Genomic DNA, 24,550 nt, shown 5'->3' with positions numbered 1-24,550 from the left:
CAGGACTGGTGAGGCGCACTGCTTGCTTCCCCTTGTAGCTCTGCCCTGAGCTCAGCAAGGGTGTCGTGAGTATCTCAGTCTCAGGAGCACTCATGCAGGAGGGCTCAGGTACCTACCAACTGTATGCTGGGGCATGAAAGTGTCAGAGTGTGGTGAAGAAAAGGGAGCTGCTGAGCTGGTGCCAACATCCCGCACGGGAGGAGATGGGAAGCAGCCTGGAAAAAGATCCAACTGAGCCCTGCAGATGGCTGTGGCTGCTGGGGACTTCCCTTCCTCTCTGCATCCCAAGGCCAGGAGCAGGGCTGCCGAGCTGGGCACAGTGCTGATACCTGCACGGGGCTCAGTGGCAGGGCTGGGAAGGCTCTCGTAGACATGCAGCTCCGTGCGCAGGGCCTGCAGGAGCAGGCGGTGCTCCTCACACTGCTGCTGCAGGAGCGTCACTGTGTGCTGCAGCCTGCACAGAGGTGACATGTAGGTCCAGAGCCAGCCACAATGCTCAGCCCTGCCATCCCCAGACCTCACCTGTTGTTGTCCTCCTGCAGAGAGAGCCTCTCATCCCGCAGCTGCCGGATGCTCTCCTGGTGCTTGGTGAGCTCCTCTGCCAGCCTCCGGTGCTCCCCACGCCGCTGGCCCAGCTCGGCCTCTGCCTCCCGCACTCGTGAGCAAGCAGCCAGGAGGGCCTCCTGCACCCGTGCCAGCTCTAGGAACACGGAGACATCAGTGTCACCCTGCTCAGCAATTACCCTCTAAGACACAGGCGGCCCAGCCCTACCTCGAGAGAACTGGTCACACTGCAGCCGCAGGGTTTGGTTGTCCTCACGCAGTGCCCGGTTCTCCCCGCTCAGCTGCAGCCCCAGCTCTGGCCCTTGAGCATAGATGTCGCTGGGCAAACCTGCGGAGAGGGACAAGTGCTGAGCCCCTTTCCCCAGCACCAAGACATGCAGGAGGTGAGCACCCAGGGAGCATGGCATCCAGTGACCCCATGCAGTGTTGTACCACTGGCTTTGCTGGTGGAGGCCAGGCGGCGTTCGAGCTGCTCCCGGAGCCGGTCGTTGGTGCAGATGGACTCCTCCAGGCGCTGGCGCAGGCTGCGGATCTCCACCAGGTGCTCCTCCAGCAGTTCTGCCCCTGCACATCCACAGACACGTCTTCATGACAGCCACATTGCCCACCCCACACCATGCCCACCACCTGCCTCCCCCTGCCCTGAACCTTCTGGGGCTGAGTCTCCTCAGCAGTGATGCCCCCAGGCTCCCAACACATCTCATACCTGTTAGCTTCTGGCTGTTTGAGCACCCTGATGGCAGTGCCCCATAAAGTTGGCCAGCAGCTGGCATGTCCCAGAGGACAGGGGGCTTGGATAAGCTCTGCAGAGCCCCGTGCTGGCACACTGATGCTGCTGGCTTGTTGCCCACTCCAAAGGGGCCCAGCGAGGCTGTGGGCTTTGCTGTTGGCAGCGTCACATCTGCATACACAGGACAAAGTGGTGAGGAAGAGGAGAACAAAGGGCAGAAAGGAAGAATTGGGATGACAAACCCACTCGCCACGTGCTTCTTGCTGTGCCCATCAGTGCAGCCCACTGTCTCCCATTCACCCCGAGGAACCGAGGTTCTCCCAGTGTGTGCTGACTGCATGACATAAGCTGGGAAGCCTCAGCCCTTCTACTCAATGGCTACCCAAAGCAGCCTTTTCCAAGGGGTGTTCATCCCACCCACCCTTTCTTCTGTACAAGAGGATCCACATGTCCCCATCATCCCCCTGCAAGAGCACTGGGACGTGGGGAGAAGGAGAAAGTCCAGGGAAGGACATTCAGGCTGGGGGCCAGGGGCCACGCAGTACAATGTAGCAGGGCAGACGGGACCATGCCCCATGCCAGGCGTGCACACTCACTTTCTCCCAGCTGCCTCTGGAGCACTTGCAGCTCCTGTTGTGCCTTGGCCAGGGAGCAAGCATGGGTCCCGCAGCAGCCCAAGGGCACAGGGTGACCAATGGGCAGGAAGGAGTGAGTGGGTGCCTGTGCTGGCAGAGGGACGCTGCTGGGTTTGGACATAGAGTCAAAGTGGAGGCCTGGAGACAGGAGAGAGATGAAGAGAGGTGTTAGCGTTGGGCTCTGTGCTGCAGCCATGTGCTGCAGAGGGGCTGCATGCCCCCAGCTCCTGGTACCTGAGAGTCGGGCGGGCTCCTCGGGGCACTGGCTGCACTCGCTGGCTGCTTCCCCATCAGAGCAGGGCTCCAGAACATCGGACACAAAGGAGGTGCTGGTAGCAGAGCGGGACGACTCAGAGGGTGGGTGACTGCTGCCTGGTGACTCACAACGCTCCTGCAACTTCGCCTCCAGTCTCTCAATCACCTTCTCCTTTTCCTGGAGCTCCCGGCTGAGCCTGCAGAGACAGCCCATCAGCGAGGCTAGTGACCCTGCACAGCTGTTCCCTGCTGTGCCTTGTCCAACATAGCATCACACTGTAGTGCAGGGCCACAAGATGCCAAGTACAGGAGAGCAGTGGCATCCCCAGCACAGCCACCCAGAGCACTACGGACCCCCATCCCAAAAGCAGCGATGACCCCAGGGTGTCCCTCTGGAAGAGGGTGTACCTCAGTGCCAGGAGCTCATGGCTAGATTTATCCTCCCCATCCTGTCGATCCCCTGAAAAAAAACACAAGAACAATCAAAGAGGAACCACTTAGTGTCCTTTCAGAACCAACAGAACAGCCCACAGCAGGGCAGGTAGCCCCCATGTCCAAACGGTTCCAGCTCACAGCAGCACCCATCAGATCATCCCTTCCCATTCCTCATGCCCCCACACCACCCAGTACCCCCCAAGGCACTTACTGGTGCCCAGCTTATCACTGAGCCTCTCGGCCAGCTGCCTGCCCTGGGCCAGCTGCTCCCGGAAGCCCTGGCCCAGGTAGTAGTCAATGTCGGTGCCGCGAAGGAGCTCCTCAAAGGAGCGCAGGGCATCGTGCAGGTGTTGGGCCAGGCTGCGGCTCACTCCACGGCCCTCACGCAGCGTTTGCCGCAGGTGAGAGAGCTCCCGGGCCTGGGCTTGGATCAGCGAGTTGTATTTCCTGTAGGGTTGGGAAGGAAGGGGTCCCCAGAGCTGCCTACATTACATAGCATGGACAGGTGCCATGGACGTGTGCACACCATCCAGCCCTGGGGCTCTGCAAGCAACCACTTCAGGCAACCCCTGCAACCTCCTGTAGCCCCCCCATCCATCCCAATACACATGCCCATGCCATACCCTGGCCAAGTAGCAGACTGCAGCTCCTTGGGGAAGCCCCCCCCTAGCTTGGCAGGAGGCAGCTGTGCCTCGAGGAGTGCTACACGGTGCACCAGGTGCTCCAGGTCGCGCTGTGGGCACAGGGTGCCATGGCTGTCTGACTGCCAGCCCTCGTCCTCATCAGTGAGGCTGTGGGGTGGCGATACCGGCACGGTGGGGCACAGCGGGGGCCGCTCAGGGCCTGAGGTATAGCCACTGGTAACAGAGATGGAACGGGTACGGCGCTGCAGGCTCTGGATCACCTTGTTGGCATTGAGCAGCTGTGCCTTAAGATCCTGGATGTGCTGGCGCAGGGCTCCCACATCAGGCTGGGCCACAGCCTTCAGAGCAGCCTTGCCCACCCTGGGCAGCCCCGAGCGGTGTGGGGAGCCCAGCTCCTCCCCAAGGCTGGGCTCGCTGAACACATCTGGCTCCTCACACTCTGCAGAGGGGACAGTATCACTTCTCTGTGCCAAGCAGGCAAGGCACAAAGACCCCCAGTGCCCCTAGCTCTCCTTACCAGGGCTGGTAGTCTCATCACGGTCAGCTTCAGTCTCACTCCGCCCACATGTCTCATAGCCCAAGTCCTGAAAGTCCACTTGCACATGCTTGCTGAGCTGCTGGGCATGGGGCTCACCTGCTGGGCATCACCACACCAGCTCAGGGACCCCCAGCAGGTTGGGTGCATGCGCAGGGCATGCCGAGCTGGGCATACATCCCACCCACCCCTCTACTCACGGAGCAGGACGTGGTACTTCTCCAGCTGCTCAGCCTGTGCTCGGACCATTGCCTCAGAGGCAGCCAGCTTGTCCTGCAGCTCCTGGCACTGCTTCTGTGCCACCTGCGAGTGCAGCTCCACACCCAGCCCTGGCCAGCTTCCACAGGGCACCATGCCCTCCACCTGCCAGAGGGGAGATGGGACCGTGAGCCCTCCAGCACTACTCCATTCCTGTTCCCATCCCAATCCCATGGCTGCAGCACTCACATGGCTCCCATCCCCTCCACCTGGGCTGCTGGGGCACAGTCTCTTGGGCGCGTCATCCTGGCACCGTGCCTCCAGAGCAGGGCGCTTGGTGGGCACAGCTCCCCTCTCTGCCAGCAGCCCCTGGCCATCCCCAAGGACACTACGGCCCTTCCGCTGCATCCTGCAGGGCTCTGGTGATGGAGAGTTGCCCAGCCCAGCCTCCTCTTGTTCCCCACTCTCCAGCAGCGATGTGGCTTCACCCATCCGCTCCTTCAGCTCTGCGTTTTCCAGGCACAGGCTCAGCATCGCTTTCCTGGGGGGCATGTGGTGCTATGAAAGGCAGGCAGCAACCAGGATGGGGGGTGCTCCTCGCCCACCCACCAGCTCCCACGTCCCAGGCTCTTGCCTGATGTGAGACACAGAGGAGAAGCCTGCTTCCTCCAGCTGTGCCTTCAGCTCCCGCAGCTCCTCTTCTGCCCGCAGCTCCTGCTCTGCTGGGGCAGGGGCTGTGCTCTTCTTCTCTGTGCCTCTGCTTTCCTTAGGAGCCCGGGAACTAGTCTGGAGGAACAAAGGCAGATAGAGACATTTTCAAAGGGACCAGACAGCAGCACAATACCTGGCTCTACAACCCCTGTTCCCCATGCCATGCTGCCCATGCTTACCTGCTGGGTCATGGTGCTGTGAGCCACCTCTTCCTTAGTGCTGGTAAAGTCAGCATCACCAACCTCTGTCCCTGCAGCCTGACCTAAGGGACAGCAAGGTGCTCAGACCAGTGGCAACAGCAGTAATGCCACTGTCTACATGTCCCCAGCAATATCCATGGCCACCGCAGGCAGCCCTTGGGCAGGTGCCTGCTCTTGCACATGCCTGGTACTGGGGCACCCCAGCAGGATGAAGGTCTCCCTTCCATCCCTGTGACCTGTCACTTCATTCATGATGGAGCTCCCACTCAGCACCATGCGCTGCCCCAAGGAGCAGACCATTCCAGCAATACCACCCATCCCATCTCATCTCATCCCCTCCAATCACTGCTTCTGCAGCAGCTTGAGCTCACTGCATCAACACTCATGTGCACAATCCACTCACTCAGCAATGATATCCTCAGCTATGGCCACCACCACCAGCACCTGATGGGCAGGAAGTCTCACTAGCATTGCCCTAAACTACCTTGTGCAACTGCCCACCCCACCTCAGCACCACTGCTATGCATACCACTGGGTTCTTTGTGTGACATGTACTGGCCTTACAAAGCTACAGCACAGCCATAAGGTCGCTTGTATCCCATAGCCTAGCACACAGAGGCAACAACACACAGAAATGTGCTCAGGGGGCTGGGGACTATTCTGCCCAACAAATCAGGCAGTGGGTACACTTTTCTGCTCGTTCCCAGTGCCTTAGTGTGTGAGCCCACTCTCTCACAGTCCTCCAATGCAGTCGCAGAGCCCAGCCTGCTCTACTGGTTGGGGATGGGTCAGGGCAGTGACATCCCTCCCCAGGGAGATAAGAGCCTGGACAGTTCGCACAGCCACGCAGGGTCAGGTTCTGCAGCCCCCACCAAGCCCTGCAGAAGCCACAGCCACTTACCCTACAGGCAAACCCATGCTATCAGGGCTGAAGCTCCCAACTGAGGGAGCCGAGCATACATAGGGAACGCAGAGGAGATGTAAAATCTCACAAGTGAAGGAGAAACCAGCAGGAAAGCATATAGTTATTAGAACAAGAGCTGAGGACCAGCCAGGAATACACCTTGCAGTAGGGAAGCACCTGAACAGTGGCACCATCAGGAGACCCAGTCATGAAAAGCAACTGGGGGGGGGGGCAAATAAATAAATAAATAAACAAACAAACAAATCAGGAGCGATTCCCAGCCTGGGCAGACAGCGCCCCACGTGGCAGAGTACGTTCAACAAGAAAAGACACTGACAGCCATCACACTCCCTTAAGGCAGGAAGAAGCAGCTGGAAGAGGCAGTAGCTCCCTTAAAGTGGCATCCAGCACAGCCAAAGCACAGCCCTGTGACCCCTCAGGGACACAAAGCCAGCAGATGCCAAGCCACCCAGCTCAGTGCTTGCAGACTTGTGTGCAGCATGGGGACACAGCCCTTGGGCTGCTGGCTGCGCTAGAGCAGGAGGAGCACCTGCACGGGGCACTACAGGCAGAAAAGCAAGGCAGAGTGGCTCACAGCCAGCATAGATGCCTTACAGACATGGGAGTATCACCTCTGCCAGCACTTGGCACACTGCTCCTCCCTGCAGTTCTCAGCTGAGAGCACAAATCTCAAATGAGGTGAAAAAAAGGGGGAGAATTGGGGGAGGGAAGGGGAGAAAGAGGGGGAGACAGGTGCTGATGAAAGCAGAGAAGCATGTGCACGGGACGTTCACCAAGTGTTTGACCACTCCACAGAACCCAGAGCACCCCAGGATGCAAATTCAGGGCTCCCCAGCTCTCCATGTAGCACTTGTAAAGGGGACAAGAGATGCACCCTGAGCTTTGTACATCACAGACTTCTGTACTTGAAGGAAAGGTTACTGGCTGCAGGACTTGCCCACAGTATTGGCTGCAGTGGAAATTTTCACATCCTTAGGAACAGGGGGTGAGAAACAAGACTCCAAAGGGACTGAGAAAGGAAAGACCTCCACAAAAGGCTGTGACACAGCACAAAGCACTGCACAGCTCAAAAGGATGTTCTTAGGCATGGGTTTCTCAAGCTGGTCCTTCTGCAGGGCAGAACAGTACACAGACAGGTATACAAAGGATAAAGCAAAGCCCGAAGAAACACAGTAGAAAACCTGGGACAACTCTGCTTAAGAGTGATCCCTCTACACCACTTAACAACAGTGATGGTAGCAGGGACAGATCCGCAATAAAACACGAGCATAACAAGAGCTGGGAGCTGCCAGAGCACCAGCCGAGGCCAAGCAGCCTGCACTGGGCCCTGGGCTCCAAGAGACAGGCAGAAAGCAGAACCAGGATGGAGGAAGAAAGATGGAAAGATAAGGAAAAGGACATAGAGGCTCCTACAGAGTGAGTGGCAGAAGGAGAAAGAGATGATCCTACAGAGAGAACTGAGAGGAAGAGAATGAGATGAAGCAAGAAAAGCAAGGCTAGCCAGGTACCAGAGCTGCCCAGCAGCACCAGCTATGAGCCCTCAGGCCACACAAGGACAGATGAACTCACCATGCAGCTAGGTGTAGCCCCAGAGGGGTGCTGACCTGCTGCATGTGAAGGGAGAGCCATCCTGTCTCCTATCCCTGACTGAGTCAAGGAAGACCTCAGCAGAGGTGCAAGGTGTGAGTTGTACGATGTGTGAAGCAGTCACAAGCTGTACAGCAGAGAGGTTACAGGTCCAGAAGGCAGAGCCCAGCAAGATGGAGCTCTTCTGCTCCATGTTCTGCTTCCCCAGCAAACAGAAACACGTTCAAAGGCACAGATTTTGCTCCTGGCACTTTGGGAAATGATTTAATATGAGGAAGCCAACTCAAACACTTGGGAAGTGCTTGGAATATTGGGAAACTTGGGACATTGGAAACATTTCAGTTCTTACACCAGCCCCAATACTCCTAGGAGAAGTGAAAGATGTCCTAGAAGTTGTACACAGTGGTGCCAAGTGCACTTGGTCCCTAGCAAAGCAGAGGAAGGCCTGGTCCAGTGGGCATGTGGAACCTATGCATGAGATGTGCATGTTACAGACAGGAGCAGACCCAGCCCAGGCTCTTACAGCAGGGAGGAAGCTTTCCTGCAAAGGCACTTACAAGTGAGACTGTGGCAACTTACAATCAAGGGAAGAAACAAAAATAAAAAATTAATAAAAATTGGTGAAATCAATGCTGGAGTAGGATTTGGTTTGAACATAATTGTTGGTTCTACAAAGAGACTTGTGGAAGAAACCCTATGCAAGTGCCATCAGGTCTTGCAGCCCTTCTCAAACTCTGTCTCTGGAACCCGTATCTCCAAACACTCCTTTTGTGCCAGTAGCCATCAACCCAAGAGGGTGATGTCACTGGGTAGAAAAGCAGGGAGGGAATACAAAAATTCACACTCGTGCACTTGGGAGATGAGAGAGAACATTTGGTGTTTCCTTCAGAGAAAGGGAATCTTTATTTGGCCCATAGGGTAGGGAAAAGGGAAAATGGAAGGAAATCAACTAAAATGGAATGATCTGAATGTGCAAATACATCAGCGGGCACCGGGGTGAGTCAGACAGGAACATACATGAGACACAGGTGAATTGCACTGATCGCCATTTCCAAAGCAGCTCAAAAATAAAACAAAAACCCTGCACCGGTTCTATCTTAGTACCATTACTAAGTACCAAAGCAACCCTCCCAGAGTCAGTGAGACAGGCTCGCTCAGTTAGTGAACCATTTCCGTGGCAGGCGGGCGAGCGCTAGTGCTCAGAAGGCATGCTGGGGTAGGACTCTCACACGCTCCTGTTCCCCACCTCCTATGGGGCCCTGTGTCTCCAGCCTGCTCAAACGCTCCAAGCTTCTTCCAAGAGCTTCTTCCAGTTGTCCCCGGAGCTCTTGGACCCCTTCCAGCTCCACCTGCAGAGTGCAGTCTCTCGCAGCGCTAAGCAGACACACCACACAGAAAGGAACAGGGTTAGATAGGTGCAGCAAGTGCACACCAAATTGGCTCCTCCATCCAGGACTTTCACTTCCCCCAGGTACAGGCCCTGCACACTCCCATAGGTGGCTCAGACACCTCTCACCTCTCCAGTGCACAGCCATCCCCCAAAAAGGCTCCAGTCCGTGCTGGGGACCCCTAGTCACAGCTGTTCTTCAATACTTACTGCAGTACTTCACGTACGTGCTCTCTTGCTGTCAGGTAGCTCAAGTATCCCAGAGGCTGCAGCCCCATGAAGGGCAGGGGATTAGCATGGAGGACAAAGAATGCAGTGGTATGCCACTGTGGGACAGCCTCCTCCATAAGAGCCTAGAGAGATCTTTATCAACCCAGCAGTTGGTGAGGAATTTGGCAGGGTGAAAACAGCAGTCTTTGAAAGGTAGCCATATGCGGGTGGGAAACTGAGCAGGGAGTGAGTAAGCCAAGGAACAGGGATGGAAATCCCAGGGCTTGAACAAGAAACAGCAACGGGAGGAGGTTATATATCATTTAAAGCTGGCCACTGCAATCTCTTTAAGGGAAAAAGGCAGCCTAAGATCTGGACTTCTAAAACAATCATTGCTTCACAGGTTGCCCCACTGGCCCACTCACACAAATCCTGGCAACAAGCAGGGCAGCATGGAGCCGAGGCAGCTTTACTTACCTGTCTGGGTGTGTGTGAAACTTTACCAGGCTGCTGTAGAGCTGCCTCTCTGCCTGGAGAGCCTCATTTAGCCGATTCCTCTCAGCCACCAGCCCTTCCAGCATCAGCAACAGCTGGTCGAAGGGAACAGACAAGATGTAACACTGAGATAAATCAAAGGAGACATCTGGCTGCTCAGGGATACAGTGGTTTCTCCTTCCAGATGCACCAACACCTCTCTTGCTTGTACAGAAGCTATTGAGTATTGCCAACACTGGACACCACTCCCCAAAAGTCTATGCCCTTGAGACAAATGCCAAAGGGAACCAGTGCTTTCTATTCTATTACATGCAGCCAGCTCTGAAGAACATGCACACCTCAGCATATCCAACAGCTGAGAATAAAGCATTGTAACTGAGCACCAGATAAAACACAAACACATTCAAACTTGCCCTGCAGGACACACTACCTGCTGCCTTCTGTTTCCAGTAGCCTCTTGTCCTCTCGACTCTGCTATGGCCACTTTCTCGCGGAGTACCAGCACTTCTTGTGTCAGCCTTTCCACTGCCGGAATTTCTTCAGGATCTACCAGCTGCATCTGCAGATCCTGAAAAGCAAGAGGCAGGAGGGATCTGTGGAGAAGGGATCAATAACAAGGACAGCTGGAAACTTGTGACCCTCCCTGGAATGCAGTTACCAACATATTCCAGTGCTAGAGAAGACCTGGGTCTCCTAGGAAAGAAATGCCAATGCATCCAGCATGTATTAATATAAACAACTGCTTGGAGCAAGAATGAAGAAGGAACACAACATCTGTTTAAAGTGCTCAAGAAAGTTGCAATCAAGGAACAAAAAGTCTAATAATGACACTCTCAGGATTTGGGGCCCATAACTTCCAGCTCAAGACAGAGGGCTGTTGGCAAACCAAAAGCAAAATGATACACAAACAGCCATGTTACTCTGAAGAGGCTCCTTGCAGTAGTAGAGGTACTTGGTCATGGCTATCACAAGCAGCCTGCAGCTTGGTTTCTGATGTCTTGCCATTCATTGGAAATGAGTGACCACGAAGGACAGGATGCAGGGAAAGCAGAGACTCCACTGCAACAGTCTCAGAAGAAGCTGACCCAGCACAGCATGTTATCTCACCTTGATGAGGTCCTCTTTGATCTGGATGCTTCTGGTCAGAGACTCTATATCAGAAGCCTGCACCTGCAACTCCTCCTCCTGCGTGGTCACAACGGACTGGAGAGCAGCAAGTTCCCGCTAGGAACAAAAGGGGAGCGTGTGAAAAACTTCAGAAAGGTAAAACTGCACTGCAAGCTGCTGCTCCATCTCTCACTGACGCACACTCATGATGGGGGGGTCCAAAACCTTCATGTGGGGCAGCCCAAGGGTCTCCTGTAGGCAGGAATACTGCCACAGGCTTCAGCACAAACTCACTCTGCTTTCCCTTTCCTTCTTTGCCATTAGCTCCAGCTCCTCTTTGGCATTAGCAAGATCCTTCTCCAGTTCTGCCGTTGATGCTGCAATTGCAAGGACAGTTTGATTACTGCAATGTTATCGTGTGTCAGTTGCTTCCTCTGACTGCAAGATTAGACAGAATCTCTCTTCAAAAAGACCAGTCCACAATGATTACACTCCCCACCACACTGCCTCTTGCTAAACACTCTTCTTCCCTTCCTGACTCTTAAGCAGCAGCCCAAGATAACAGAAGTATCCCAGGCCTCCTGTCTTCACCCTGGCAAAGATGACATGTCCTGGCCTTAGGGCACAACCCAAACCAGCCATGTTATTCTCATCCCTATCTGAACCACTACGTCAATCCCTTCACGACTGCTACACAACTGCTTGCACTGAAGTATCTCACTTCAAATCAACCTCTCTCTTTTCCACACACCCACTCCCAAGACATCCATGAACCATCACTCAAAGGAGAGGCACAGCTTTATTTCAAAACATTTGCTCTCGCTCAAAGCTCTTCACTCTCCAATGGTTTCATGTAAGTATGCTTGCCCCACAGCAAGAAAAGTCCTGGTCTTGTTTGAGGACCCTGAGAGAAGCTGTCACTCACCTCCTTCTGTCAGGCAGGTGTTGTCCTCCTGTGGAGGTCCAGCAAGGTCTGCAGCTCCACAAGCTCTTTGCAGTATTTCCTGAAAACACAAAGGCCTCTAGGTTTGCACCTTTACAGGGAACCTCACAGCTTCCCCAGGGCTCTTAAGACTGCAGCAAACCTGCTGGCTACTTTGTCGATGCCTCTGAAACACGACAAAGCAATGACAGGATCTAGTCAGCCAGTGGGGACAAGAGAGTTGCACACAAGATGGAAGCTGTATGTTTGGGCAACAGGGCTCTAGCCTTATTTTATTTGGCACTAAGAGGTTGCTGGCAACAAGCTTCTTTATAGTCAGGATTACGCAAGTTTCACTGAACTGCAGCAACCACATCTTTCAACTGAGATTCTGTACAGACCTATATCTTCATCCAAAGACATGGCCCAGAGGAACTATGCAGGTAGGAAAACACAAAGCTGTGCCCAAATACACATATTGGGAAGTCTCCAGAGCTCATTTTCATCCCAGGAATAGAAGTGAGCCACCTGCTTGCAGCTGCTTAAAAACTTTCAACATCTCATCTCACCAATAAACCATTAACAGCTGCTCAAGCAGGAACATGGCTTATGTAGCCTTACAGTTGCGCTCAGCCTCAAAGGGTTTTTTAGCAGAGCTGCTTTAAAAATACCAACCCCAATTGTGGAAGAGACAGTAAACACCCAGCAGGCTCTGCCAAGAATTAGTGAGACCTAAAATTAGCTCCCTTGTCCCCTCCAGTATGTGACAATGTCAGGAGGGGATTACAATACAGTGGCACAGCCCAGCCCAAGGAAGGACTGGGTCAGTGCTGGAAGGTCAGAAGGCAGATTTTTTTCATACTCACTTGTGCTTATTGCCTGATCAAAACAAGAGTGACAATGAGTGACAAAGTCTAGCGGAATCAAGGTCAGAGCAGACAGGCAACATTTCTGCTCCTCGATTCTGCTCTGTCACTCCTAAGCCTCTTTCCTAATCTCACTTTCAGTACTACCATTCCCTGTGGCACTCCCCTCAGTAAGTTCCTCCTGTGGCAATGCACTCTCTCCAGAGCCCCAAAACCGCAGGCAAAACAGAGTACGTGACTCTTACCTGCACAGGCTGTTGTCTGTCCTGCTTCAGCAGAGCAGTACCAGGCGCCTGGATCCCGACAGGCTCCTTCCTCAACACATGCTGACGCAAGAGTTGTAACTCGCAGTTTCTTTCAGCCAAAGCATGCACCATCTTCTCAGTAGTGGCCTGGTTGAACAAGGAAAAAAAAAAACCAAACCAATAGGGCTGTGACCTCAGCTTTCTTAGAGACTACAGGAAAACATCTTGATATTTTTCTGTCACTTGATAATAAAAGTGTTCTGCAAACAGACTGGGAGCTACTGCTTCTGGTCACTCAGTTACTCCACTGCAACCCTCTCACTTCTGCTCGCCAGACAGCTACAGCCTCTCTACCTATCTACCTACTGAGGAACAAGTCTCTCAGTTTCCTTTTCCCACTTCAGAAGGAAAAAAAAGAAGGAAAAAAAAAAAGCAGGAGAGAGATGAGATGAGAGAGAGTTTAGCTTTTCAGACTCCTCTTTCTTTATGAAAGGAAACTTGATGTGAAGTATCTCAGTTAACACTGAATCGTATCCAGTGTGCAAGAGCAGGCAGAGCAGGAATTGTGGCATTACATGTCCAGGATCCTGCAGCAGTTTGACTGAAGTGTAAGTTGCAGTGCAATGAGCAGAGCTTTCTCAGAGTTCTGATCTACACAAGAAACAGCTGAGCCTTTCCTTCTGGTCTATAAGACAGACCTACACGAGTAGCAACCCCATCATGGTCCCTCCACTGCCTCAATACTGAGAACATGGATACCCAGGAGGATCCCCACCTCCTTCCCCATTACATATAAGCACTGACAAGCCACTCAGTGACAGGGATCTAAGAGCTGAACACTGCTACAAGTGCTCCTTATCATCATGTGACCAACCTAAAAGCAGCTTGGTGGTTCTCCAGCACTCAGCAGCTCCAGACAGACACCAACAGTTACCAGACAGCAGCTTCAATACGTTAACATGAGGCAGAATCATACACCCCAGTGTCCCCACTGCAGCACTGCACACAACTCACTTTGCTCCACTGCTCCTTGGTGCTCATGGCCTGCAGCAGCTCCCGGATTTCAGCATCATGCTCCATAGCTTGACGGTTCCTGTCACTGAGAAGCTCCTGCAGCATTTTTTCCTTACGCTGAAGACGTAAGCACAGCTCCTCTGCTACCTCACTCTGTCCTGGGCCCAGCTTGCACAGCAGAGTTGCCGTGAGCTCCTAGACAAAAGGAGAGGAAGGGAGAGATGGAGGGACATTGCTATGAACAAACTGCAATCTGTTCAGGGAGAAACAGCTCTTCAGTCCAGATGGAGCTAAGACGACAATATTTAAGAAAGCACAGGTATTCACATGTGCTGAAAGCAGCCAGTTTCCAAGGTACCAGAAACCACTTAGCAACAGGCAGCCAAGAAGCTCTGGCCTTGGACCACTCTCTCTGCAGACAACCTGGCTAAATACTCGAGAGTCTAAGCGAAGGCCTTACCTCCACTTCCTTGTTTCTGTCATGCAGGCAAGTCTGCAGCTGCTGGATGATCCCCTCCTGCTCCTTTTGCCTGCTGCAGGATTTGGCCTCGATCTCCTCTTTGAGCCAGCGGAGATTTTCACAGGTTGCCGACATCTGTTCTAATTCCAGTGTTTTAGCTTTCAAGAGGCTCTCCAGGCTCTAAGGACAAATAGAAGGAGCTCAATCAGGGGCAGGGACCTTACCCTGAACGAAGACACACACACATCTCCATCCTTTCCAGGCACCACTTTCACCTCTACATCCAGACCAGAAACATGAGAGCCCTAGGAACCTGCCCAGCACACAGGGACAGAGGAAGCCAACACCCCACAACTGCTCTCCCCGACAAAAGACTGAGCATTCACATGAAGCTTTGCCTTGCTCCACATCACAGCCAGGCTGGATTTGACACAGCCAGGTACAGGGACTCACGTGAATGGTGGCCTCATTGCTGGACAGGACGTTGCGCAGCCTGTCCAGGTCACCTCCACGCTCTTTTATTGAGAGACGGAGCTGTTGAAGCTCTTGTTCTTTCTCCTCTAGGGCACAGAACTTCTCATCTACTGCTCTCTAGAATGAGAATTGTGAAATACTCAGAGTGGGATAGAAAGGCTCTGCAGCTTACTGTTCTGCATGGATCACTTCAGCTCTCCCTTCCAGAAGGCTTCTCTGGAAGAATGGGTCGTGAGGAACGTGGAGGTCAGCATGGGGCTGTACTATTGATGGTAACCCAAAGATTAAGCCACATGAAAAACAGGGATGTGTTACTAACAGGTTATGCTCACCTCCAGTGCAGCATCCCTGTCGCTGACTCTCTGCTGCAGTTTCTCCAGCATAGCATCCATGGCTGCAGAGCTCCTGCCCAAGCTTTGCTGGCATTGCAGAAGTTCCCTTGATTCCTAAAGAAGCAGCACACCGCCAATGCAGCTGTTAGTCCAGAAAACCCCTGGACAGGAGATTGTGCATTCGACCTACTCCCTACATTAATGGGAATTAGAACACCTGCACCTGGCTGACTAGGGTCCATCAGGGCTCACCATGCTGTGAGCTGAGGTATTTGGACATCTGTACCAACTTCCTCACCTAGGGAACACAGAAGCATTTTTTTCCTTCCCTTCTTTGATAGGTGTGTATGAAAGGTACAGACCACCTTCTGCATCTCCAATACCAAAGGAGGAGGAGCAGGGGCCCTCGCTAGTTATGCTCAGTTTGAGTCTTTCTGAATCTCACCTGCAGAAGCTGTTCTTTGCGAGCCAAGTGCTGACTCAAACACTGAACCCTCTGTTCTTGGGCCTGCAGCTCACGGCACTTTTCCCACTCCACAGCCTGGATCTGCTGAGCCTTGTCCTGCAGCTCTGCTTGCAGCTGCTGTACCACAGCACGCAGCTCCTGTGAAGGAAAAGTGCACACCTTGGTGTTCAGTCCCCAACAGACCTATGAAGAGTAGCCGAATCTGAAGGAACCAAGAACAACAAGGACTGACACGAGAGCAGCCAAAAATGCTCTGCAATACTGCAGCTCTCACATCTCAAAATATACTTTCATAGTGAAGTTGGAATTTATTTTCCTTCCCAGGAAATCCATCCATCTAAATGCTTTACCCTAATCACAGGCAGAGCTTTACAATCAGTAACAGCTATCCCACCTCAGCAACAGATGTTAACTTTGTAACACTGCAAAAAGAAACAGGACATTTGTAACAGTTCGAAGTGTACATGCCATAAAACACCCTCTATCTGTCACATGTCTCTGTGGATCGTAAATCCTCAGAAGGGAAGCCAAGGAGGCTAAAAATTCTCCACGCCATACTCAAGACAGGGTTAGTCAAGTGTGTCCACACCGGTGTAGGCAGAAGCGATGAATGAGAGCAGAGTATTGAATACACTAATGCTTCTTAATTCTTACAACTGAGGAGACTTCCAGGCTGTGTGTGTGCCATACCTGGTTGTGTTTCCAGGTTGCCTCTCTCTGCTGCTCTTCTTCCTGTACCGTGGTCTCCAGGAGCTGAGCAGCCCTCTTGGCTTCAACCAGCTGATGCTCTTTCTGGCGCTGAGCTCTTTTCAGTTTCTGCACCTCCAGCTGCGTGCAGAAAAGTGTGTTCTGAAGATCAAGCAGTGCCACTTGCTGCTCCTGAGATGAAGGTGTGCTCTCTGACATCTGACAAGAGAGAGAAACTGAGAAATTGAAGATTCACTTCACAAGAGGGATTTAAAAACCAAAATCCCTGCAGCACCAAACCAGATGTATTTCAGGCTTTCCCAGGACGTACCTGCAACTGCCCCAGCTGGCTTCTGTGTAACATGTCCTGCAACTTGGCCATTGTCTCATTTTGCCCTTCAATGACATGATACAGCTCTTCTGTCTGTGAATGAAAGGATGGAAAGCAGTCATCGGCAAGCCAAGCATAAACCCTTCCATTTCAAGCCTCCAGCATGGACTGTGATACATCAGTGCCACACAACACTAAGAGCTTTGCAGGAACTAATTTAATGAGATTTGGGACGCACAGAAATGGCTGAAGCATTTATTTTCAATCACTGCCTACACAGCTAGCTTCCAGTGAGCACCAACCCACCCGCCCTGCCCGTCCTATACTAGTACCTCACTCTCCTTGCTCTTCAGGGCCTCGTTCAGACTCTGAATTGTATGATCTTGTCTCTGCGATGTTTCTCGTGCAGATTTTAATTCATAATTCAATTCATTCAGCTTTTCCTGTAATAACTGAGCACAAAAAGATGTTGGTCTAATGCGATACATGAAACACCATTAACTCAAGTCCCACAGCCCAGGTATTCACCAGATCAAGACAAACAAGCCAAAGCCCTTCCAAAGCCCTTAAGCACTGTTTGTGCTGGGTGGAGAGCAGCGAATAAACAAATCATTCTTTCCTCAATATGACTTTTCCAGTGCTTTTAGTCCCTCTAATGCAACCATCACATGCAGGGTGGAGGCTCCATGTTTGGGTTCACACATCATGCTGCCTCCCACATACCGTGGGACAGACTTGCTCAAACTGCCCAGGACCCTTCCCAATTCCTAGCATGCATGCTCCCTTCTGAGGGAAGAGCTACTTCAGCTCAAACACTTCCCAGTAGATCTGAACAACAGAAAAGAAAAATAGGAAAAAAAAACACACCCCAGCAACAACAACAAACCACCCCATTTGGAGAAGCTACACGTTCTAAAAACTGTTTATGCTGCTTCTGATGTCACCCAGAATACTGCAGCTGCACCTTTACCATCCTCCAGCCCATCCTCTTGCTGCCTCATTCCACCACCCAGGTACTGTTGCAGCAGCTGCCGAGGTGATTGCACATTTGAGCTGACTACAGGATTATCTAGCCTCAAGTTCTGGCTTCAGAACAAAGGAATCTAAGGAGTGCCAGCATGCCAACAGCATGGCTACCGAGGGGAACTTCTCACTAGCTCCAATCTTTGATTTACAATCTGAGACACTTCTGCCTTAGACTTTTTTTAAACCTGAAGAGAGTAACATTATCTCAAATAGTTTTAGGACAGTTCTCTGCTTTCACCAAGTTGTACATGAGCAGTGCAAACTGTTAAGCAACTGCTTATTAGCATTTCTAAATATGCTGCCGTTGCCATTCTTAGTCGATATGCATCTGCTTTGGAACTGAATTAAGCCTCAGTTTCACCAGAAGCTGGTGCAGCCACAACCTCTTCTTGTTATTCATTAGTTCACACACCTGTCATGTTATCTCTTCTCCACCAGACACTCCCCCTAAACTGTTTAAACACTTCACCTGCATTTACAGAGCCTTGGGCCTGTTCTATTTCTCTGTCAACCTCAACCAGATCCAACAGCTTGCAGATGACCTCAGATTACAAATAAAGATTGTGTTCCAATGGTTTTGTTGTTGTTTTTGTTTGTTCTCTCCTATTGAACCCTTCTATTTTCCCAGTGGATGTAGTTTACCTTAGAGTTTAAGAGCATAACCAAGAACATCTACCCCTTGGAACACATGTTAAATTTGATCTGCTTCAAGACAGCTCAGCTTTCCTAGTAAATAAACTTACAGCCTTAAAAGCTAAGTGAAGATGTGATCCTCCTCTGCATTGATCTCCCTTAAAGCTTGCAAACAAAACAAAACAAAAGGCAGCAGCTGTCTAAAAAGGCAGGTGTCCTTCTCTCCTGCACCAGACTCAACTCATGCAAATCCAAGAGTGAGGGAAATAGCCCTGTGGTACCTCTGCTTCACCAGCTCTCAGGAGGCTCACCAAGCAACTGGAAAGTTCCTTCAAAATCGTGGTTTGCAAAAAATAAAATATGAAAAATTTACACAGCAGAGCTGAAGGAAAAGCAAAGCAAATGCTTTTAACTCGAGCTACAGACAGCAGCACTAAGATCCCCAGGCCAGCTCACACACCTTTGGCTGGAGGGGAGTTACAGGTGTCTGCCTGTGGAGAGGCCTAGGGGCAGCCTTCAATACTAACTACAACAGACTCGTTAGGCACTGAATTTGCTGTTTACAAATGAATACCTGGTTGGTAGCTTCAATTTGCTGGATTTTGCTCTGCGGTTCTGTAGCACACAGATTGGCTGTGCAATCCCTCGATGCAGAATCACCTGGAGCTGGCTTTTGATGTTCATCTTGCAGATTCTGGGGGGAAAAAGAAATAAAGAAGAAAAAAAAAAAAAAAAAAGAAAAAAAAAGAGAGAAATGGTTCAAACCTTGCACTGGCTTCTATCCCATTTGGCAGCCCTTGCAGCGTGGGCTCAAACACCCCTCAGGGCTTTTGTCTCTCCAGAAAAACACAATGCCCATGTCTGCCTTCCCTTGGGTGGTGGTTGGCACCTAGCTGCCCTCTGCCTGACTTGGCAGGGGCTCCCTGCTGCCCAAGGCTCTGCTGAGACCGCCTGTCACACCTCACTTCCACTCTCTGTTGGTGCTTCGTGGGGCCCTTCCTCACACCTCCCCATGCTCCAGTGCTTCAGCCCTACAAGCCATAGCAAATTCAGTGCCCCAGCTGAGAGATTTCACCCATGAGACAAACCCACACACTGAGAATGGGAACAGCACACTTTCTCCTCTACTTCCCCTTCCCCGCATTTTCCTCCTCCTTTACCACAGCCACCTTTGTCAGAAGCAGCACGCTTGCCTTTTTTTTTTCCCCCCTAAATCAGTATTTTGATTGTAAACTTTTCCTCAGTGCCCTTTCTTCAGCAACGCCAGCACCCACTAACTGAAACAAAACACTTCTATAAAAAACAAGGGCAATAATATCTGCACTGTCTAAGCCTCACATCTGCACCAAACAGTGGGTAAAAGACTGGCTGTGAGAGCATAATGCCTCCCTGGCTGCCAGCACCAGCACCAAGGGCAGTGTAAGAGCGTGCCTGATAAGGGTTTGGCTCAATGGTATCTCCTTGGAGCTGCAGTGAAGGAGAAGCATTGTTGGTTTAAAGAAAAATACCCAAGAGGATGGTTATCTAAGGGATTACATGCCCCGGACACTAGATTGCAGCAATAAGTGTAAAGTAGAACTGCAATTTCACAAAGCAATAAGGGCAGTGTGAGCCTATTAAAAGAAACAAAACAAAACAAAAACAACAAATATAGAAGCACTTATGCCACACCCTGTACTCAAGCCAGTTACAGCTTGAGTGAGGTCACACCATAAGATGGTCAGGACAACACCTAGCAGGGGGATTCTTGGCAGGGACATCAAAGGGCAGAGGCTGAAACTCCCCAAATCCTTTCCAAGAGGAGGGTGAACCCCCCCCCCCCCCCCCACAAGCCATAAGCACGTCACACTGACTGCGCCACCTTCTGTTCATACAGAGCCTGTTTTTATGCTGTAAATACACCCTTCGCTATGAAGACGAGCAACCAGCAACACAGCATATAGCAGCAGCGCCTACATCCTGCTTCACATCTTCATTCACTGGCTGCAAGGGCAACGCTTTTGTGAGGCAGATTAGTTTTCAGTGTCCTACATCCCGCCCTAGCAATTTCTTGAGCCGAGCTTTATGGGAAAAGCACAAAGCTCAAGAAAACGCCTGAGCAGATGGGGCAGTAAGCAGCACCCACAGAATAGGAAGCATAATTGAGCACAGCATCAGTTGCCATAGTAATAAACAAGCTTCTTCCTAATCCCTGAGGCTATCTGGAGAATTAGGCAGCACTAAGGCTGCTAATGCGAATGCAATTAGCCTGACATGGATATTCCTGAATTGAAGCTGAGTGGGGCCTTCTATTCATTACAGAAAGTGGTGAAGGAGTTACAAGTTCAGCTTTTGACTGCACCCTAATGACGATTTCATAAAAGCCAGCAGAACAGAGCAATCAAGCTGCATGAGGACCACCATCTACATAGCCAACAGGAGCGTTTGCTGCCTTTTCGCAACACCTGCCATTAATGGATGAACCTTTTCAAAGGATCAGAAAATAAACCAATTATCTAGAATACCAACCCTAAAGTCATCCCCTGGCACAAATCCACCTGCAAGGAAAACACCTTTTCCTCAAGGCACGCTCCACAGCTGCTTGCACAGAGCAGCATGCTCAGCTGGTCTGAGACCTGATCTGCAGAGCAGGGCGATGGTGGCAGCGTGACAGGCAGGCTCCTGACATCCACCATTACCAGCACACAAAGAAAACACGTTTGCTGGAAAACACATGCCCAGGAGCTTAAAACTTTCCCTTTTGTTGTGGGTAAAAGTCAAATCAGCTTCTTAAAGAGAAAGCTATAAAGTGAAACTGGCATTCTCTCAGCAGAAAATGCAAAAGCTTGCAAGGAGCTTAGAGCTTGCTAGCACACTGCATTCATGGAGAGGAGCTTCATTTCCCAGAACACAAAAGAGGAAAACAGATGACAAGAGAACAACAAGGGAGAGAGAACGCACACCTAAAAAGGACTGAGCTGCCTATTCTTAGCCCTTGGCTCAGCTACACGTGTCTATCTGTGTTATCTCAACACAGAAGAATGCCTAATGGTCCCAAGGGCCCAGCAGCAGTATGCCGCTCACTGGAACGGCTGCACAGTGACCTCTACCTGTACCCGCAGTGGCATATAATCCTCACAGAGGTCGTCCCACAGCTCTTGTAGTTCAGGAATCTCCAAGGGAAGACCCAAGGGAGCTCTGGAAAAGGATTTTCTGTCTGCATTCAGGAAACCAGAACCAGCATACGCTAAGCCAGCAGAAGCACTTCCATCTGCCAAGTCACCGCTAAGCCTGGGGGGAGGCAAGCTGGACTTCACAGGAATAGGCAGCCTGCTGCCTCGTGGGCTCTGGATGGGCTTGTAGTCTAACCCCTTGATCAAGCTGAGTGCCAGCTCCAGCCTGTTCCCACTCAGTGATGAGCTAGGGGTCATGCGGTCCTCTGCAAAATCGTCACATTTCCCATTCCCCTTCACTCCCTTATCCACATCTTCATCCTTCTGCTGCGGAGCGCTGGCCTCCACTGTTGTGTCCAGGGACTCAACAGAGGATGCAGGTGTGCCCTCCTCCATGCTCTCCCCATCCATGGGCCCTCTGGCACCAGCAGACTCCGCCGGGTCACATACGGATGACTCCTCATTGCCCATGCTCACTGACCATCGGCTGGACAGCCCACAGGAGATGCTCCTGGCCACTTTCCGTGGCACTTTGCAAATTGCTTCATAGTCGGCATCGGCCACACGCAGCGCGGCACAGCCCCGGCACCGCCGCGGGCGGCTGGCGGCTCCCTCCGAAGCATGGCAGCTGTGAGGCTCCAGGCCGTGCTCATCTTGGTCCGTCCAGTATTCGTACCCAGAATAAGCAAAGTCCTCCTGAAGGAGGGCAGCGTACCGCGCGTCAGGCAGGTTAGAAAGGTCCACAGTTCCATCTCCGGCTTTCTCATCCGCGCCAGGCTCTTCATTGTTCCTGCGGTACATGCTTGCAATGCAGAACTTGAGGCGGTCCTTTTCCAGCAGCAACTTCTGCAAGCGCTCGATGGAGAGGGCCTCGATGCGCGCGATGACCGTGTCGAACCTGTAGATGCGGTCCAGCATGAAGGCACACTTGCTGCACGCGAACTCGCCTCTGCCATCGCGGCACAGCTCCCTGCCCAGGACGTGGGAGAGCAGCACCTGGAGGTTGAGCTTGGCCGTCGTATGGAAGATCCATCGCCGCTGGTTGCCGCACAGCTCGCGGGCACAGATCCGGCAGGTTTCCTTCATCCTCTCTGCCGAAGGCGCCCAACCCTCCTGCCGGGGCTTCTCGAGGCGCTTCTCGAGGCGCCCCCCGAGGCCCGCACCACTCTCAGCGCATCCCCCGAGCACCGCCTCCCTCAGCCCCGCAGCGCAGCCCCCTCCACCGGGCCACACGCCGGGGCTCCCGGCTCTACGGAAACCTGCCGCCCCTCGCCACGTTTCGCCTCAGCCCCACCACGTCGGGGCGGCTCCTCTCCTCACAGCCCCCAGCCCTGAGGCCGCCCCTCTTCTCACAGCCCCCCTTTCTCCTCACAGCCCCCACCCTGAGGGCACCCTCTCCCTCCTCACAGCCCTCCGACCCCGGGGCTGCCCCTCACCCCGGGCTGCCCCCCCCCGCCCCCGGCCCCGCCGCTCCGCCTCCCCCCCGAGGATGCTCCTGCCACGGCGGCGCCCGGCTTCTGGCTCAGATTTCAAGATGGCGGCGGGCGACAGCTCAGCGCGTACGCGGCGGCCGCGGTGCCTGCCGGGATTTGTAGTTCTTCCTCCCGGGGAGCGCGCATGCGCAGTGCCCGCTGTGTACGCGCGAGGTTGGGCACAGCACAGTGCCATCCACAGCTGCAGTGCAGTGCTACTCTCAGCCCCAGCGCCAGCAGCGCCTGACTCCAGTACGGGTCCATGTGTCCTCTCCCGGTCCCACAGAGGACCACATGCAGGTGGCTCACGCACTGTCACCTGGGCCACCATAGGGCAGATGGCGCAGGCAGCTGCTGGGCCCCAAGGTGCTCTGCCACAGCCCAGTGTCCCCAGCACCACACCGCAGCACCAATCCCCAACACAGCAGGGTGAGGACAGCTCCAGCCATGCCCCACCGACAGCCACACACAGCCCCCAGTGCTGCACCCACCTGCCCTGCCACAGCCTTGTCCCTCTGCTGCTGGTCACACCTCTCAGCCGGCAGCATCTCCTCCATACAGCCCAGCTCCTCCATCCTCCTGCATGCAGAGAACAGCGAGGGATGCTCAGACCTGGAGTGGCACCGCTGAAGCTGGCTGGAGTAGCACCCGGCGCACACCTACCTCTGGGCCGCAGTGTCACAGCCATCTCCACTCCTGCTGTCCCCCTTTGTCCTCGTCGCCTCTTTCAGCTTGGCCACCAGCTCCTGGCACCGCTGTGCCTCGGCCTTGGCCAGCGCAGTGGCCTGCTCTGCCTCGCTGCGGGCCAGCCTGGCCTCCTGCACAGCGCACATAGCTGAGTTCCATGTGGCCCCACTCCCCCTGACCCCACCGCGGCCTGCTGCTCACCTCCTGCAGGAGCTGGATCTTGTTCTCCAGCAGCTCGTAGACATGTTCTGACTCCCGCTGACGCTCCTCATAATGCTGCCTGAGTGCAGCCTCGCTGCGGTTTGTCTGGTTCTCTGCAGCCACCCTGCCAGGCATGGCATGGCACAGAGTCATGGCATGGCACAGCATCATGGCATGGCATGGCACAATGTCACATGGCATGGCACAGCATCGCATGGCATGGCACAGCATCACATGGCATGGCACAATGTCACACAGCATGGCACAATGTCACATGGCACAGCACAGCATCACATGGCATGGCACAATGTTACACAGCATGGCACAGTGTCACATAGCATGGCACAGCACCATGGCATGCACAGCAGGGCTCAACCTCACCCTCCCCCGGCAGACAGGTGCTGCCCTTTATTTTTGGCCGGTGTCAGGGCCGTAAGCAGAGCCCCACCAGCCACCCCTCCTTGCTTGTCCCAGCGCTCACCAGGTTTTGTCCAGCGCCTGCTGCTTCTCCTGCAGCTCCCGCTTCAGGCTCTCCACCTCCACCTTCAGCTCGATGTTCTGCAGGGCAGGAGGGATGGAGCTGGCACTGTGCACACACGCCCCAAGGCCCTACACCACATCCAGGCCCCACACAGCACCCAGACCCCACACTGCTCCCTGTGCGCTTTGAAGGCAGTGGGGGGGCACACCCCTTGCCCCACAGCAGGGTGCTGGGTGCTTTTTGTCCCCATACCAAGCTGGGGATGCCCGCTGTCAGCAGGGACCCACCCACCCAGGACGGCTGTTGCAGCAGTTAGGTTGTTTATCATGCTGGCTTCCTGCTGCTGATAGCCCCATTTCAGGGCACAGATATGGGGTGTCCCCCCTGTGTGATGGAGCACGAACACGGGGTGAACCCCACGTGATGAGGCACAGTCATGGGGTGTCCGTCATTGTAATGGGGCACAGGGGTCTCTACCAGCAG

General features: G+C 53.2%; 1 protein-coding gene across 4 annotated transcripts in view; it reads right to left on the bottom strand.

Annotated features, from left to right (window-relative positions):
• LOC125693075 (phosphodiesterase 4D interacting protein) overlaps positions 1-24,550 on the bottom strand; it is a 29,381-nt gene that overhangs the window by 1,654 nt on the left and 3,177 nt on the right. For 2 of the 4 annotated variants that reach the window (XM_048944512.1, XM_048944513.1), the window contains exons 4-39: positions 24,068-24,144; positions 23,587-23,710; positions 23,362-23,516; positions 23,190-23,277; positions 18,649-18,768; positions 16,748-16,867; positions 16,416-16,508; positions 16,088-16,303; positions 15,377-15,535; positions 14,932-15,045; positions 14,579-14,716; positions 14,126-14,305; positions 13,666-13,860; positions 12,652-12,798; positions 11,544-11,622; positions 10,913-10,995; positions 10,619-10,735; positions 9,942-10,079; positions 9,494-9,606; positions 8,666-8,793; positions 4,887-4,969; positions 4,631-4,782; positions 4,246-4,537; positions 3,999-4,161; positions 3,781-3,897; positions 3,243-3,702; positions 2,831-3,066; positions 2,593-2,644; positions 2,164-2,381; positions 1,891-2,067; positions 1,271-1,465; positions 997-1,128; positions 773-892; positions 523-700; positions 330-454; positions 117-215 (exon numbers count right to left, since the gene is read on the bottom strand). In XM_048944512.1, coding sequence (XP_048800469.1) covers positions 117-215; positions 330-454; positions 523-700; positions 773-892; positions 997-1,128; positions 1,271-1,465; positions 1,891-2,067; positions 2,164-2,381; positions 2,593-2,644; positions 2,831-3,066; positions 3,243-3,702; positions 3,781-3,897; positions 3,999-4,161; positions 4,246-4,537; positions 4,631-4,782; positions 4,887-4,969; positions 8,666-8,793; positions 9,494-9,606; positions 9,942-10,079; positions 10,619-10,735; positions 10,913-10,995; positions 11,544-11,622; positions 12,652-12,798; positions 13,666-13,860; positions 14,126-14,305; positions 14,579-14,716; positions 14,932-15,045; positions 15,377-15,535; positions 16,088-16,303; positions 16,416-16,508; positions 16,748-16,867; positions 18,649-18,768; positions 23,190-23,277; positions 23,362-23,516; positions 23,587-23,710; positions 24,068-24,144 — 5,383 coding nt within the window. Of the gene's footprint in view, positions 1-116; positions 216-329; positions 455-522; positions 701-772; positions 893-996; positions 1,129-1,270; positions 1,466-1,890; positions 2,068-2,163; positions 2,382-2,592; positions 2,645-2,830; positions 3,067-3,242; positions 3,703-3,780; positions 3,898-3,998; positions 4,162-4,245; positions 4,538-4,630; positions 4,783-4,886; positions 4,970-8,665; positions 8,794-9,493; positions 9,607-9,941; positions 10,080-10,618; positions 10,736-10,912; positions 10,996-11,543; positions 11,623-12,651; positions 12,799-13,665; positions 13,861-14,125; positions 14,306-14,578; positions 14,717-14,931; positions 15,046-15,376; positions 15,536-16,087; positions 16,304-16,415; positions 16,509-16,747; positions 16,868-18,648; positions 18,769-21,163; positions 22,592-23,189; positions 23,278-23,361; positions 23,517-23,586; positions 23,711-24,067; positions 24,145-24,550 lie in introns of those variants that run through there. The other 2 variants (XM_048944511.1, XM_048944509.1) reach the window with 2 other exon arrangements.

Source organism: Lagopus muta, chromosome 5 (genome assembly GCF_023343835.1).
Source record: "Lagopus muta isolate bLagMut1 chromosome 5, bLagMut1 primary, whole genome shotgun sequence".
Lineage (NCBI taxonomy): Eukaryota > Metazoa > Chordata > Aves > Galliformes > Phasianidae > Lagopus > Lagopus muta.
The sequence above is the reverse complement of the archived record's forward strand: the minus strand, read 5'-3'. Positions and strand labels throughout refer to the sequence as shown.